Genomic DNA, 17,067 nt, shown 5'->3' with positions numbered 1-17,067 from the left:
CCTCACCCCACCCCACAAGCCAGACAGTCAAAACAGCCAGGGCAGTTGACCCCACAACACAGGCACAGAAGATAACCCATCTTTAAACCTGGAGCAATCAATAACACGTGAAGGACATGTAAGAGACCATGCATGGAACACCAATAAGCTGAGCCTGAGCCTACTCTTGTTTTCTGCGGAAGTGATTAAACGACTTCCGGTCACTTCTCCCTGCAAATACCGGCTTTACAACACTTCAGGACATGCTGCTCATGCCAAATACAGCCAGCTCTGGTGCTCAAACCCTACTAAATTTTGCATGGCTACCCCCACATGATATAAAATTTCTGAATCACAGCTGGCTATGGACACAGTTGTAGGAGTGTAGGCACTCTCAGAAAGCACTGGGTTGGGGTTACTAAACTGAAAGGGAGCCAGCTAGCTCACTCTTTGCAGTTGCAACACAGCCAATCCTCACATCCGAAAAAACTGTGTCCTGGTGATCAGAAGTTGACTGTACCTTGATGTCATTCACTCTCACTACACTGAACTAAAAACTGCTGACAGTAAGTCTTCACAAAATGTTTCTTTATAACATTCAGAAAAGAGTATTGTTTATCATGGAAAAAGGCTTTACCTAATATTCTTCAAGCCCTGTTTAAAGGTCTTGCATTCTAGAAATCAGTGCTTGGTGAATAACTGCTGCATTTCACAACAACTTCCTTACACAAAAGTTTAAGACCCGGATGCAAGAGGAGTGTTCACAGGAGCAATAAAAAGAAAATTTTACAAGTAACACCACTTCAAAGTATTCTAATATATAAATGTATTCTAATATGTATTCTAATATATTCCAATATTCAAAGTATTCTAATATATAGATATATAATCCTTTCTCAAAGGATTAGCAACTTCATTTGTTTCACACAGGTTTTTAACAACTGGCTACCAAGCTGCTTGCATGATGAAATTACAGATTACAAATTTCATGATGAAATGTACAGACTAGTTTAAAGAAATAAACATTAGAAGTCATTGTTAAAATTTGAGCCTCAATAAGATCGATAAAGCATCAAAGATTATAATGAACAATTTATCATAATGTTGTATAATGTTATATGTCTACCTCCTGTAGAATAACAGACCACTCTAAAAGTCAAAAGGTTATTGTCAAAAATACATTTTCCCTGAGAAATAGCTATGACCAGCAGTTGTTCTCTAAAGAACATGCAGAAAGACAGCAATTGAAAGCAATGATTTCTGTAGGAAGAAAAAGAGCGGGAAAACCATCTAAAGTAGTAGTTATGAGAGCAATCCTACCAAACAACAAAATATTTGTCAAATCTTGAGAAACTTGACACTTATGTTCAAGATTATCACAGTTCATAAAAATTATTAAAGAATGAAAAAAGCATAATTTTGCAGATTTCTCTTGCTGATGTGTGATTTTCAGTTGAACTAAAAATACTAACCTGAGCTCTCTTTTCTCTAAGCTCCTGCTGCTGTAACCTTCTTTTTTCACGCTTCTCTTGCAATTTTTCAACCTCTTTTACACAGTTAGATTTTCTACGTGCTTAAAGAAAAAGATGCAATTTAAAAACACTTTCCATATTTACACTGTAAATGTCGATTAAATTAATGTATCAACTACTAACTACATTTTCAAGCAAATCTGATTAGTGTAGAATCATTATAGCATTTAAATTTCAAAAATGAAAAAAAATTATTAGAAAAATGCCATGGAAATGGACAATAATTACAAAAACAAAAATATATAACCTTGAAAAAATATTTGGACAGATACATGTGATCTCTTGGTTTGAATTAAAAGTAAGCCCAGACAAATTTTTTAAAAAATAGGAAAAAAAAAAGCGCTAAACAATACCACCATAGTTAAAAGAAAACAAAGGAAAAACAAATTCCAAATACTAGTACAATTATTATGAAAATGAACATATGTTTAGCCACAGCTTTCTGAAAAGCTCCTCAAGGAAGCTCACAGACAACTGAACATGAACATTTGTCATTTATGGATAACAACATAATCCAAGAGAATGTACATGTAATGCCCAGAATGAATGAGTCCTTGATACACGGTTTACATACAAGGGGGTCCAAATTCCTTTTTTGCAGCTTGAACTGGAGATATATCTGAAACACTACCATTCTGCTGAGAGGAGGAAGACTGCTCAGGAAGCTGAGTAGGTCGTGCACGTGCAGAACCAACCACTGCAAAGGAAAAGCAAAAAGCTCATCTGGACATGGAGGAGTAACCTTTCTACCCACTTCCGAAATGCTTTGTTAAGATGAGATAAAATGAGGCCCCTTTTGAAACACAACAATTTACTGTGGATGAGGAGGAGTCATACTCATGGCAAGTCTATTAATAAAAACATCTGGTATGCAGACTTTTTTATTCTAGTGCTGTACAACATGATTATAAAGTACGAATGCTGCATGTGCATATTTTTAAATCCTGCAGAATTAGTACAACTTAAAATATGCACAGAATGAATCATTTACTTGGAAATATGCAGTCCTGAAGCATAAAGTGTTTAAATTTTATTTATATTGTAATTATACCCAAAAAACTAGTAAGAAAAGAAGCCCTGTTGTTTTACATTCTCTAGATTGCACAAAATGCCACAACCTCATTAAGCCTGTGATCACTGGAGGAGCAAATCAAAGGAAATTAAGGCCAGTGAAGTGCAGCACAATCTGTAAGTGGAAGAAACAAGCCTTTTGCCTCTATTCCAGAATGGATACAGATACAATGAATATGTCTAAACTGATGCATTGATTCTGTATGTGCTAAGAATGCCAGCTTCTGAAGATGCTGTGATGTCTTTGTCCAGGGAATGCAGTGGGAATGGAGAGCACGCAAGCCTGTACGATAGAGCTGAATGCTTTAAATTGTATTTCAAACAGTTGCTTCGACCAGCTCTGCTTCAGCTGGCCCATTTCCTGCACACACTTATAACAGAGTGTGTCAGAAGAGTACTAAAGTGAAGGTATCAGCTTTGATCAGTAGCCAGAGATGAGACTCCAAGCAAAGGCCAGCACACTGTACAACATGGAAACAACAACAGAAACAAGTTTTGAACAGGACAGACAAGACAAATGCCATCATTCCACATATCATAGGAGATCTACCTGACAGTATAAATTGACTAGACAAAATAAGACAGTGTGCTGACAAAAGCTTAATTACAAGGCCAAAAAGAAAAATATTTAGGCCAACGGTGAATGGTAACAGGCAAGGTACACATTAAAATACAAGCTACAGGGTTATTTCATACTAAACAGATAATTTACTACAAATGACAAAATGTATGGATGTGAGGATACTCCATCAGTAAGACATCTCATATTTAAACCACACTATATAGGAAAAAAACCCAAAACACTCTTGTATTTTCCATCTCCTTAATAGCCCCAGAGCCAAATGGCAGAAAGGCAAAAGTGGTCCACATCAGGAGAGTCTGATTACTTGCAAGCCTACTTGTTTTACAAGTTTAAAAAGATGGACTGGAACCTAGTCTGAAGAAATGTTAGTAGATTAATGTTTGGAAGAAGAATCATCATCCTCATCACCATCATCAGTACAAGTCAGTTAAGTTCAGCACAGGGGAGAAAATGAAAACAATAAGCAGTAAGTATTCTTCCACAAGTTATAGATGCATTATATCCATATTCACTCAATACATACTTTTCACCTATTCTCCTGTGGTATTTCAGCGATTTTTTTTTCAGTTTTTTTCACTATTAACTGTAGAGTGATAAAAAAATCTGTAGAACTTAAATATTCTTATATTCTTATGACTGTTCACACACAGGCCATTACAAAACAACAGGCTGTTAACAAAAGTAGTTAATATTTTGAAAATTTTAAGAATTCAAAGCACACTACTTAGTGTATATTGAAACATTCAAATAAGCTGAGGACACTTACATACAAAAAGTCCTTGCATGATTTACCATTGTAAAATTAATTACCTTTAAATTTTTGCACCATCAGTTAATTTGGCTTAACTTTTATAATTATATATTGCTCAAACTTGCATATAAGTATTATTTGTATAACATGAATTCCTAAGTATACCTAGGAATAATTTTAGGAATTATATACCATATCTTTTACATGTCACAGGCCTACATACCAAATGAGAAATACAAAACTATTAAGGAATACTAGATAAACAAGAGGTTAAAATGTTACCATATTTTTTACTTCATTGAAATGGAAAGAGCTAATTTTTACCTCTATTATCTCTGGCAGGAGGGTCATTCTTAGAAGGTAACACAGTTCGTCGACTCTATAAAGAAAGAAGTCTCTCTTATTTGATCACCATATTATCGAAAGCATAAACTGCAGCCCCACCTCTGCTTCTTTCCAGTGAATAAAAATAACACAGCATCAAATCAAAAGAGATTTGATTGCTGCCAAATCCCAGCAGGAAAATTGAAAGGCTGAAGGTTGATTGGTCTGTAATGTTTCAGAAAACTCCAAAACCTTTTCTTTATCCTTCATTAAGTAAGACATTTAGTTATACAAATATTAGTTCCCAACTCCCTCTCTGCCAAATATGTTCTTAAAAACATTTAGAAAACCCTATTCATCATAGGAAAAAGAAAAGTACATTGTTATGAAATAGCAGCACAGACACAAAAGTTAATTTAAAAATTCTAGCATAACATCATGTATAGAGCTCTTGTAAAGTTACCAAGAACATATTGCATAGATATTACCAACCTTCACAATTTTGTTTACTTTGGCTGATGAAGCAGGTGGTGGTAGTGTCTCTGGGCTAGGCTCAATATCTTCATCAGGTGCAAGATCTGGGTTAAGTGAAAATATGCTCTCTAAATCAATCTGTGAGAAAAAGAGTATAAAACACATCAATTACACTTGACATAAATCCTCTTTTTATCTCCTGTTATGTTTGACAATAAACAGTAATTATATTAAGTGTTTTTACCCCACAAATTGTTCATGCTAAGATCTGAATTATTTTCTGCTCACTAAAAATAGACGAATCTTTGGTCTTTGCATTATCTGAAAACACAGCATTCAGTAAAGGGATGAATTAAAAATGACCAATAGATAGTATAATTTCGTAAGGTGATCAAACTAAAAGAGAAATAGCTAGTATTACTATGGTAATTTGACAATTCCTGCAAAATATGTAAGATATTCTGTAACACAAAAAGAAGGAGATCTCAGTTATCTTGAATTTCCCAGACAATGCAAAAGAAATAAATTGCAAAAGCCCAAAAAAAATCAAACCATAGCTGAAACCATGTTAAATTTATCATGTTTTTTTTTCCTTTTAAAGTATTACTGACTGTTATTCAAACTGCTGTAAAACACAAGGGAAGAGGGGCAGGATCTTAAAAATAAGATTTTGTAAAAATGTTGATGAGCTTTGGTCTCTGTAGACTTGTATTTCTCTTTGCTGAAGCTTTCAAAGACCTCAGTGCTGTATAGATTCTGTGTGTCTTCAGCTGAGGAAATCTCCAGGACTTTGTCATGGCTTTTTTTTTTTTCTGTGTTTTTACAAAACCAATAAAGTGTAAAGTGCAATTATTTCTGATATGCTTCTCCAAATTGAAACTGGCTAACATGGTCCAAAATTTAAAAGAAGATGCGGTAGGAAAGTGTTACACAAAAAGACACAGTTTCATAAGGAAAGCAAGGCTGGAAAATTGCTGCCAAGAATAAGTGAATAAGCAAACAAACTGGCAGTTAAATTCCTCAATAATACAAACATAAGAAAATTTCTAGTTTAGCTCTTCTTCTAATTTCCTGTCTGAATTGTGTGTCATTCTCTCTCCTAAAAATTTGATTTTTCTACTTGTAAAAACTGGATAACAAAGTCAGCCTTTGTACTCTGGTTCAAAATCAATAGATAAAAACAACTGCCTAAAAGCTATGACACAGAGCTCAGGAATTCAAATTTACAACAGAAAACAATGTGCTCAACATTTTCTGCACAAAACAGTCTGTAAACAAAGAACCATGAAGTAAAGATTTATGTCTCATTTTTGTTTCCAGTGCAAATTCCAAGTAATATTCACAGAGATTACACTTTTTTTTAAGTTCTAAATAAATAAGCTTACCTCTTTCCCTTTAGTATCCCCATTTTCAATCCATTCAACAGTTACACTTTCATTATCTTCATTTAGGGATGTTACCATAGCTTGGTGAATTCGGCCTAGAAAGCAAACACAAGGTGATCATTTATTACCTGATGGAAAAAATTTCCAGAATATATTTTCACCCCTGCACTTAGTCATATAAAGAGAGGTAGGAAGAAGATCGTTGGAAAAAATGAGGTGTTAAATAGAAGGTGATTGTAGGCCACACAGTGGCTCAGACCTGATCCACCAGTGGAGGCTCTAATGGGACAGTCAGCATCCAAGTGAAAAGCACAATGAACAGAAAACTGAGTGGTAAGTAAACAGAATCTCTCAGGAAAGCCGCACCCCTTAGACTCTCTCCCCTTCAGAACAGAAAACTCCAATACCAGAAGATTACCACAGGCCCTAAAGGCCCTTTAGGTGCACTTCACAAAGGCTTGTTCCTACCCCCTTCTAAGCTGATACACCATCAGACATCTCAACACTGAAATTAAGCCCTTTGAAATCATGTTCTGATACTCATTTTTAATAGGCAACAATCAGATGATAGTCAACTAAAATTAAACTGCCTGCAACAAACCATTAGTTTAAAAAGAGCTACTTTCACAAACTGCTGAGCTTAAGATGCTTTTGCATTGACTTCTCCAGTGCAGGACCCAAAGGAAGCAAGCCCCCACAGAGTAAGATAAAACCAGTAAATTTTCAGTAGGAATAAGGATTTTTCTTCTAAAATATATAGCACACTGCAATTTTTATGGCCTCTTTCCTATGCATAGTGCAGAAGAGCAAGAGGAAGAGCAGGACAGCCTTGCACTGACACAAAAGGATCAAGACCCAAGTGTCACATTGATTTCACATACATGCTTTCTCCTCAAGTACCAAGAACTGAGGTTTCTGAAGAGCATAAATGCAAAGCAACTGCTCCTCGCACACCCTCCTGTAATGAGGTCCATACTATGAAGAAGTAATCCTTTGCTCCACCTGCCACGAGCCACTCCCTAAGACCACATGCAGCTCCCAAAGCATGAGTGATCGTCCCGGAGCAGTTGTGCATATGCTGCTGCTGCTGGGCACCTGCTCAGGGTAAAACGCAGCACAATCACACAGATGTTTCAGTCTGGGCCTTCTCTGCCTTGCACTTTTTCTTCTTTTTTAAAGCTGTTTGCCCCACAAATCCCCTTTACTTTTCTGCTCCATTGATTGTTTCAACTTTTTGTTTCAGCCACTTCAGTCACAATTTGACAGTTTTCCAAAAACAAAAAAATAAAGGGTTTTTACAGTCTAAGCCTTCTAGGTGCTGCAGAGGTGCTGCAGAGAAAGAAAGAAAAACCTTGAATGATATCCCAAATTATCTTGGCTAACAGTGAGAGTAACCAATGTATACCTTTAATATTTCTTCTATTACAAAGGCTGCCTAAACATTCACCTCTAGTTAAGATTTAGTAAGAAGGGAGAATACAGGGAAGCATCACAGAAGGTAACAGCAAATCCCTGTACTGTCTCACAGTGTGTGGAAGAAGAGACTAGCTGCAGGTGAGGTGAGGTGTAGCGCTCAGAAACTTGCAGAGCAGTCGGCAGCCCTGGGCAGCATCACCTTCACATCTGCAGCACTCTCCTCACTGGCAGCACACATTACTCATGCATTTACAACCCCCACTCTTCTCCTGGCCCAAAGCATAACAGTTGCTCCCACACTAAAGCACGTTAAGTAGTTTTTTAACATTCTAAATAAAAAGCTTCCCCTTTTTGCTTCACTTAGTTTCTGTCCTCTGGCATTCTCTTGTTTTTACTTCCCTGACCCATGCTTTTTCTGAACAAACCCTTCCATTTGGGCTTCCTGAGCACCATTCTCACCATCATCTCTCCATTAGTATTTTGAATACATCTCTCCATTAGTATTTCAGCATTTAATAACCTCTAGGGACTTTAATTTAAAAACACTGTTGTAGGACTGTTTCAATGAGCTGTCTCGTTGTTTAGCAAAGTAGCAACACAAGCTGTTGTCTTCCTGTACTAATGCCACTCCTGCCTCTTCTGCAAAGAGTGTGCTGAGACCAGGCTGCAAGGACACAAAAACTCTAGGAACTGGGAATTTAAGCTTATGTTGGTATAATCTTCTGCTGCTTTTTTAAGGCCTGGCCCAGCTGTCAATTCAGAATCAGGAAAAAACCTGTTGTAATAAGTCAGCCAAGACTCCATATTCTTCATGCAGGAAAAGCCCAATCTTTATTGTACAGGTCATATTTTATAGGATTATCAGAAAGCACTGTGTCGGCTCTTATTGGTTGACAATACACTTACACTTAGTTCATTGGTAAGTACAGGGTATTCTGAATATCTACCAAACTTCTGTATTTTTAATTAGTTTACATACTTCTTCTACTGATTCTCATGAGACAGATCCCTTATTATTACAGGTGCCCTTGTTTTTCACCCACAAATAGTTTCTTGTGTTAATGAACTCTCATTCCTAAGATTGCTTGTGCCAGGGAACTATTGTTAGCTGAAGCAGCAGGGTCTAATCCATATTTTATAAGTCCCTTCTTTTATAACATATTTTACCTGTCTGCAAAAAAATACAATGTATGAAAAATACCTGTTTAGTAAAACATATTCAATACAATATCCCAATAATACTTAGTACGTTACCAAATTTTTAAAATTTTGAAGAAAAGCACTATTTGCAGCTGAAAACTGTGACACTGTCACTGACTATTCAGCCTGCAAATAGTCACAGAGCCACCATATAGGTCCTTCTATGTGTTTCTGTGCTCTGTTACTTCTGACAGAGAACAAGTAATATTTTAAAAAGGTTTCATCTTTGCCATAGCAAGTGAGAAGAGATCAAAGCAGGCTGATGAATGAACAGAAAATACCCCACACTCTAGCAAACACAGTAAGCCAGCATGTCATAGCAAAAGAATCACAATAAATCTTCCATCTCTGTGCCAGATTTCATCCCTTCCCCAGCCAAGAAAGTCAGGGCTGAAAAAAACCCCACAAAAACCCACATACCAACAAAAATAAAATTTATGTCCATCTTCCAAATATTCTGAGCTTAAACAGAAAATGTTCACTACAGCATTTAAACTGGCAATGTATTCATACAATTTGTTCCTAAAAATTCTTTGTGTTACTAAAAGTTTAGATGTTACTGAAATACAAGATAAAGCATTTACATTTTTACAATTGCCTCTTGCTCTCTGGAAACAGTATTCCATTATATTTTTCTAGTACACAGCTGAATACAGCAGCTGGGAAATTCAGGAATGCCAGCAACCAATTAGGCTGGCATAAACCTCGTCTAGCATATAAAGCAAGACCAAGCTACAAATGCTAAAACATAGGAGCCAATCAGCAGAGAGTGTTTCAATGCAACAACACTAATTTCTGGTGCACTTTCAAGAGCTGGTATCAAAATTTGATATGTAAGCATGTCCATGTAAACATGAACCAGCATTATAAGCTGAAGAAGTAACAAGTAATTTAAGATGAACCTTAAAACCAAGACAAGTAGAGCTGATACAACAACTCTTCACTTGGCATTTCCTTAATTTCTAGTGCCTCTCCTCACATGATTAGAATTCAGATCACAAGAAACCTTCTTTTTCTGGGAAGTTGTTCCATTTCTGCAGGGCTCCCTGTCACAGTAACAAGCCTGTCTGAGTTTTAAGATGTGTTTGGACAATATTCTCAGGCACATGCTATGACTCTTGTCCTGTTCAGGGCCAGGACTTGGGACTAGGTAATCCTGGCAGGTCCCTTCTAACTCAGCATACTCTATGTATGATTCTATGAGTCTCAAAACTAATGGAGAAGTTATTTGAAAATGCAATTATTTGGGTGAGTATGTTCTGTCATACAGCACGTGACATCTGGCTAATCTCTAGTGACCAGAAAATACTGCTGCCAGTACAGCAGTACAACAGAAAAATGTGTGATGCCAACACTTTATTATTACCTTAAATACACAGACATTACAATTTTCTCACTCCAAGCAAGTGAAAAACATCATGTCCCCATTCCCTTCCTTCCTAGCCATCTGACAAACATTTGACAAACAGAAGGAAGCAAGCATACTGATCTGATCTGCAGACATATAATATAAATCTCCTCTATTGTGAAAGTTATTATGGCAGCTAGTGGTGCACAGAAAGGTTCAGGAAGACCAGTGAAAGCAAATAACCAGAGATAAATCAAATATTTTAATTAACCGTTAGCCTAGGTAGCACTGCCAACTCTCATTGCAAATACCAAGTGTACTTAGATCCTTACCTCTAAGCAAAGAAAACATTTTCTACCCACCAAGCTTCTCCAAACCACCACAATTTTGAAGCAGAGATCAATCAGAGTAATAAACACACAGCCCTTTCATCTCCCTACTATTTTTCAGAAACATAAGTTATCAGTCTGAAATATGGGTTGGTGTCTAAATTACAGTTTGAACTACAGCAGTGGCTGACATGTGACAAACTCCTCTGTATTTTCCCAAGAAATAGAGCTGGACCACAGCTCTATTTCCCCACCCACCCACATAACTGAAGAGTGTCTGCCCCAAAAAACGTTGTACTCACACATCTCATGCACAAGCTTTATGAAATTTTAGAAACAGCTTTGAGCTGTAATAATTTAAAATTACAGGCTCTGGATTGGGCTACAGAGAAGAAAGGTTAATAATTTCTACTACGATCCTCTCATTCCACCTCCAAAAAACAGTAGGAGGACTGTACCTCTCAGTGTTACATTATGACCATCATATAGTTTATGTCCTGGCAGCCCAAACACAGGAAATTATTTTTAGCAGGACCAGGCTGTAGCAATGCTAAGGGGCTTGCTCACCTTACATCCCTTGTACTTGCCACATCTTCAGGAGCACTACTGTGTTATATTAGCTCTGGCAGTGGGCCATCAGTCAAACATTTAGCTTTTTTAAGTGCATCAACAGATTAGGTGAATGTAAAAATATACTACAATTTCACACCTACTATAGTCTTGCTGAGGATGACCACTGCAACAGAAGCTACTCATGCCTTAAAAGATTATAATACACATTTGTGAAATTACCATGATTCTCCTATTCATGTTCCTGAGTGACTAATGTGAATGTTACCTCATATAGAAACACTTGGACATGACTGACCTTCATTCTCTATCAACCAATAGTCAAAAATTAAAATTGTGAAAAGCACAATTTTATTTGCTTTCTTTTAAGTAATATAAACTCCAAGTTAAATATATATTAAAAAAAAATACGTTTAGGAGAAGCATGAGGCTACCAATACAGAAGCAGTACATACCAGACTGTAGTCCAGAAAATTATCTTCTGTGCTACAAGCTCCAGCCCTGGCAACTCTGGTGGAAGAGCTTTCCTGCTCTCACAGAGCTCAAGGAGGCAAAAAAATATCACTAAATAATGCCTGTAGCAAACTTTAAGGAAAGAATCCCAAGGAAAAAGAGAATTCCTGGCTTGGTGTCTCCATCAGTGTCAATTATGGGGAAGTCCCTATTCACAAAAATCATCACTTGTCAGAGCCCTCCCTGCACTACACAGACAGTCCCGCTGCTCATCCCTCAAGGAAAAACCAGCAGCTAGTTCTGACTGATGCTACTTTCTCCACAACACCAAATGTATTTGATTTTATTTTGTTTCAAGTTTCATTTATCCACAAACCAGTGGATATCATAGTTTATTTTCATTATACCTACTACTTTTACCCCACTTCTGTTTTACTTAATCATACAGATTTATTTCAGCTTTGCCAGCCTTCCCTATTGTCTTGTCTGTTACCTTAGTTACAGTGTTACAACAGCATCAAAAGAGCATTAAACATGCACAGTCCCTACAATATTTCTAAAGCAAGTTCTTAAATACTAAAAATAACATATAATTTATTAAATAGATATCTTAATATTTATTTTTGTGAGTCATCCCTAGCTGCTACCAACACACTTTGTTGTATTATCTAAATTACCACAGCAATGCTTAAGTCCTTCATACAACACATATGGTACAACCACATCTTACCATCTCTGTAAACATCTACAATGTAACAGACAGGGATTTTGAGAAGAGAAAGTAATATTACTCAAATCAAGTTTCCCACTTCTGCCTGTATGTTCCAGCTTCAAATTAAAACCCAACCTAATCTTTGTCCCTACAGAAAAACCTACCCAACTCAGAAATATCCCAAGCTAGGTATGTAGGTAATTTTTGTGCAAGTACCAATCAAATATAGTGCTTTAGAAAAATAGAATTCACAGATATTACTGACAGTCCACAAAGAAATGAGCAGGGGAGAAATAAACAACACACAGACATGTGACTGAGCTGTGTATAACGTCTAGCTTCAAAATACAAATAGTACATTTAACGTTCCTCATACAGCAAACAGGATGTAAGTGACTTTGTGATTTCCCATCCATCCAACACTAACAATCCCCTCCACCCTGAACCACTAAATCACAACTGACTGTGCTCAGCCTAGCAGAACTTGTTAGTTATCCATACTGAAGCACCTCCCCTAAAAAAGTTACCAAGAGTTGCACCCTACATTGCTGTCATGGATTTTGCTTTTCTAATAATTTTCTCTCTCCAGTCTTGTCATATTGTGATTTGGTGCGTTTTTCTGCTGATGTTTCATTTTGCAGGCTGACCTCTTAAGTTTCCCTTTACACTCAAAACAAGTTATCTGTGGTTTCCCCATCTACAGGAACCCTTCGTTTATCTCCCTTCAAGGCAGGTCCAGTCTCTTTTGGGTGTAGTGTTAATATCCCTTTAAGCAGACTTCAAAGGGCATTATTTTATATTAAAAATCTCTGCTTAAAACATCTTGTCTTTATTTCCTTTCAGAAGTTTCAACTGCCAGTGAAATCAATAGCAGTAATAGCACTGGTTTCACAAAAAGTTTTCAACAGCATCTGACCATGGTGGCATTGGAAGTTTAGACTACCTATTGCCTCTGGAGGGGCCAGCGTCAGAGAGGAACAAGTTACTAAATAGGATACATGTTACTAAGGCAGCTGAATTCATAACAAAGTGTCCCATTATTATGCCAACAGATGCACTGATATCTTGACACTTACCATCAAGTTATCTCAGCTGTACCATGCCAGGCATCCTATCACTTTTAAGAGTAGGTGAGCTCTCAACTTACTAACTTACCCACAGAAAAAATTATTTGGAAAAAAGTGCCTTCGAGTCATGCTAATACATGCTGTTGTAAGTCTCCTAGAAAATTTTCAATAAACCAAAAACATTTCACTTTGAAATGTTTGAAAGTTTGCACTTCGATGTCAATATATACAAACTTTTTTAAAGATTTCATGTGTTCACAGTCACTTAGTACTGTGCCCTCTTTCATGGCTTGTACAAACACACTGGCACAAGCACTATCTCTAACTGTTTCACTCTTTGAAGAGTATCTGCTTTTCCAACACCATCAACCAAGAGATTAAATATCTCAGAGAAGCTCCAGATCACTTTCTACAGGAGCACTCATTCCCAAATAATAGCAATTCTGAAATGGCACTTACTTTTCCTCTTGGCACTTCACCCTGTTCACACTTACTTTGTGACCAGCGAGAATACAAAGGATTTACGCTCGTCATTTACATTTTATGATCTCCTAATCTGTCGCAATAGGATGTTCAGTTTGTACCACTTTTACCCCAGTTGTTTTGCTCTACACCTCTGTCATAGATGAGTAATGCAATGGTTGACTCTCACAATTAAAGGGAAAATATTAAGTATATGCTAAGAGTTCTGTAGACTTTGGGAGGGGCTAAACATTAAAGGGCAGAACATCCATTTTGCGGAGGAGCACATGGCAATAGAATCCTTTGCTACCGGTGCTGTATTATCTTCTCTATTCAGTCTTCTGTTGTATTTTTGAGAAGGTTGTAATAAACCTTCTAAATTTTTTGAAAGTGAGTATCATTTCTCACACCTCTTAACGTTCTGGCACAACATACATCTCCAGATACATGACAATCACACCCTAGTATGAAGCTTCCCAAAAGCAATGTTACTTTCTGTGTTGTGACCAGGACTTAATAACTTTAATGTATGGGAAAAACTAGTCATCCAGTCCCAAAACTGATCCCAGGAGTTATGTCGTTAGTTAAAAATTACTAGGTACACTGCCATCACCTGTCTTAAGCGTCTTACCTATCTTGTGTTAAACTTCATCTGAGTAATTTTTCATACTCTACTAAACAGTTTATTAAATTCGGAGAAACTTACGGCTTACCATCACAAAATGGTCAATACTGGCAGTGCTGCATAAAGCATCTCCTACCCTGACGCTCCGGCAGAGCCAAACTCAGGTCACCACACACTCAGCTCCAAGATCCAACATCATGCTAACCTGCTTAATCTCTATCACACTAGTTTGGGACACAGAGACTAGAAGCACTTCAGTATCTGTCCTCCACTGCTTGCTACTAATTTTACTCAAGGTACTGTACATTCCTGTATGAATGATTTGATTTGTAATTTTTCCATTTACTTTAGTACAAGATCAAGCACAATGAGCTGTAATCTCCTCTGAAATTGATATTAATGTGATGGCCAGTTGCTCCATGGCCTAAAATCTTTATATTCACTTATGCTGGTTTTGTTGTTGGGGTACCACAACAGTCTTTCTCTTTGTGGAGAGGGGAAGGATCTCAGACAAGGATGCTGTCAAAGTAGATTGTGTCACGGTCTTACTGAAGCATGGCATAACCCATGACCAACATCTTCATTCTCAAGCATCAAGCAGTACTAGGATGGAAGAGAAAATGTCCTGAAAATCCCTTCTGTGCCTTTCTTTCAGACCACACTGCGGACAGAAAACCTAAGACAACTGGTATGGGGTTGGCTCATGTTGACAGCTGCCTGAACCAGCATCTTTCATGGCATATTACATGGATGTACAGCACTTAGTGCTCAGCTTGGATGTACAGCACTTAGTGCACAGCTCAGGTCTCAGCTGTGCCTGCGGTAGCAAGTAGCACACTGCTGCAACAGGCACAGAGAGGTGTGCAGAGCAAAGCTGGTGGTGTTTGGGATCAGTCGTTCATACTGTGTGTTTTCACAGGACTGGTCTAGCACCACAGTCTGAATACCCTTTGCCAGCGTGCATCATGCACTTCTCTTGCACGCACCCTCCAGTTACATTTCATCCAAAAGGAATTTTGTGCCAACTAAAGCACAGCAAAAGGAAGTAAATATGATCAGAAGATGTGTGCCCAACGTCCATTTACTGTATGAACTGAATCCTTGTTACAGATGCATCCATGGTCCCAAATGGTATATATATGGATACATATAGAGTATCAAGACCTCTTAATTCACCTTGACCTACACAAAATTGAAAAAACTGCATTGGAATCTCCTATGATGATGCCTTTAAGATCATGAACAGGTGCGTGTGCTGCATGCCTGCGCACATGCACAAGAATACGAAAGTGTGATGCTTACTAAAATAAAAGACTGTCCGAGCACTGACAGAAAAAATGATGCAATTCAGGCCTCTCCTCAAGAATCACACACAGAAGTTCAGGTTTTCTGTAGGAGGCAGGTCATCTGGTTCACTCCAGATGGGAGTCTGAAAGTGAACTAGTACATGTACATCGAGTATTATCATTGTACCAGGACACTTGACTAAAATGAGGTGCAAGATAAACTCACAGCCAAAACAGTGCAAATTGTGAAAAATTTTAATCCTCAGTACAAGGAGATTGCATGCAAACAAGTAATGAAGTAGGGCATCTGGAAAGAGAAACATGTTTTGTTTTATTATATAGACCTTTGACAACATTAGCTACAAACTTACAGAACATCTTGAGCCTGGTGTTTAGTAACACTACATTACACTGAATTTGCCATCTGATCCTTTGTCAAGACAACTTTTTGGCTAGTTAGAGGACTCCAAAAGAGTCATCCCAAACATAGGGAGTACAGAAAAAAGTGGAAGATGAGCTTCAACACTGTTGGGGTTTAGGATTTCTTGCTTTTGTTTTCTTTCTAAAGGAATTCTTCTAAAGGAATTTTCTCCCATTTTTGTTGCTAAGAAACAATAACGATCAGTACTTAAGAAAGACAAAAGAAGTAACTACTTTCTCTCCAAGCGGGAGTGAGAATTGGGCTGGGAGAAAAAGGACGGTCAAGCTGCGGTCAAGCTACGGCTGCCGGAGCCCAGCCCGGCCCTGCTTCTTGGGCTGTGGGTGAGCCTTTACACATGAGAGCAACCACTGAACTGGGACGTTATTGGCACCTGGCCTCACTGAAAAAAAGGATCCTTCTCCACCTGCTGGGGTGCCTCAGGGGAAATCCTGGGACCCCCAAGCCCTTCTTCCGGCCCAGTTCGGGAGTCAGGCTACCTCTAACCAGTTCCCTGCTGCTGCTCCCAGTTTTTCGCTACACTGTAGCCACACAGTGGCTGCCGGGATGCCCTGTGTTTCCAGCTGCAACTGCCGAGTTTCTGCTGCCTCTTGTTTGCTGCCCATGGTGAGCCCGCCCTGTGTTCCAGTCACCACTCCGAGGCTCCTGCTGCAGCTCCTTTTGCTATCCGGATGAGCACTGGGATAGGCTACCACTGGGGGTTTGTAAAGGAAGCCACTTCCCATTCCTTCCGCTGCCTGCGTCTGCCATTACCGCGTGAGGGAGGCGGCTGGAGCCGCGGCACAGCGCCCCCTGCAGCCGCGGGTGAGTCATGGCACCCCCTGCCCTGCCAGGAGCCAGCAGCGCCCCTGCCGGCTGTGAACGGAACTGCACCGAAGGGGAAGCGCTTAAAGAGCGCCAAGAGACTTTATTGGGTTTTCTGGTTTTGTTTGTTGTTGCTGCCGTTGTTGTTGTTTCTTTGCCTTGTTATACATACACACACTAGTAAAGAATTGTTATTCCTTTTCTCATCTCTTTGCCTGAAAGCCCCTTAATTTCAAAGTTATAATAATCCAGAGGGA

General features: G+C 38.3%; 1 protein-coding gene across 5 annotated transcripts in view; it reads right to left on the bottom strand.

Moving 5' to 3' along the window:
- The window catches only part of KIF2A (kinesin family member 2A), a 55,839-nt gene that overhangs the window by 27,987 nt on the left and 10,785 nt on the right, over nt 1–17,067 (bottom strand). For 3 of the 5 annotated variants that reach the window (XM_038125745.1, XM_038125748.1, XM_038125747.1), the window contains exons 2-6: nt 6,100–6,194; nt 4,733–4,852; nt 4,241–4,295; nt 2,086–2,208; nt 1,452–1,552 (exon numbers count right to left, since the gene is read on the bottom strand). In XM_038125745.1, the coding sequence (XP_037981673.1) occupies nt 1,452–1,552; nt 2,086–2,208; nt 4,241–4,295; nt 4,733–4,852; nt 6,100–6,194 (494 nt within the window). The remainder of the gene's footprint in view (nt 1–1,451; nt 1,553–2,085; nt 2,209–4,240; nt 4,296–4,732; nt 4,853–6,099; nt 6,195–17,067) is intronic. The other 2 variants (XM_038125746.1, XM_038125749.1) reach the window with 1 other exon arrangement.

This window comes from Motacilla alba, chromosome Z (assembly GCF_015832195.1).
Source record: "Motacilla alba alba isolate MOTALB_02 chromosome Z, Motacilla_alba_V1.0_pri, whole genome shotgun sequence".
Classification (NCBI taxonomy): Eukaryota; Metazoa; Chordata; class Aves; order Passeriformes; family Motacillidae; genus Motacilla; species Motacilla alba.
Note: the sequence above shows the minus strand (reverse complement) of the source record. Positions and strands in the feature narration are given on the sequence as shown.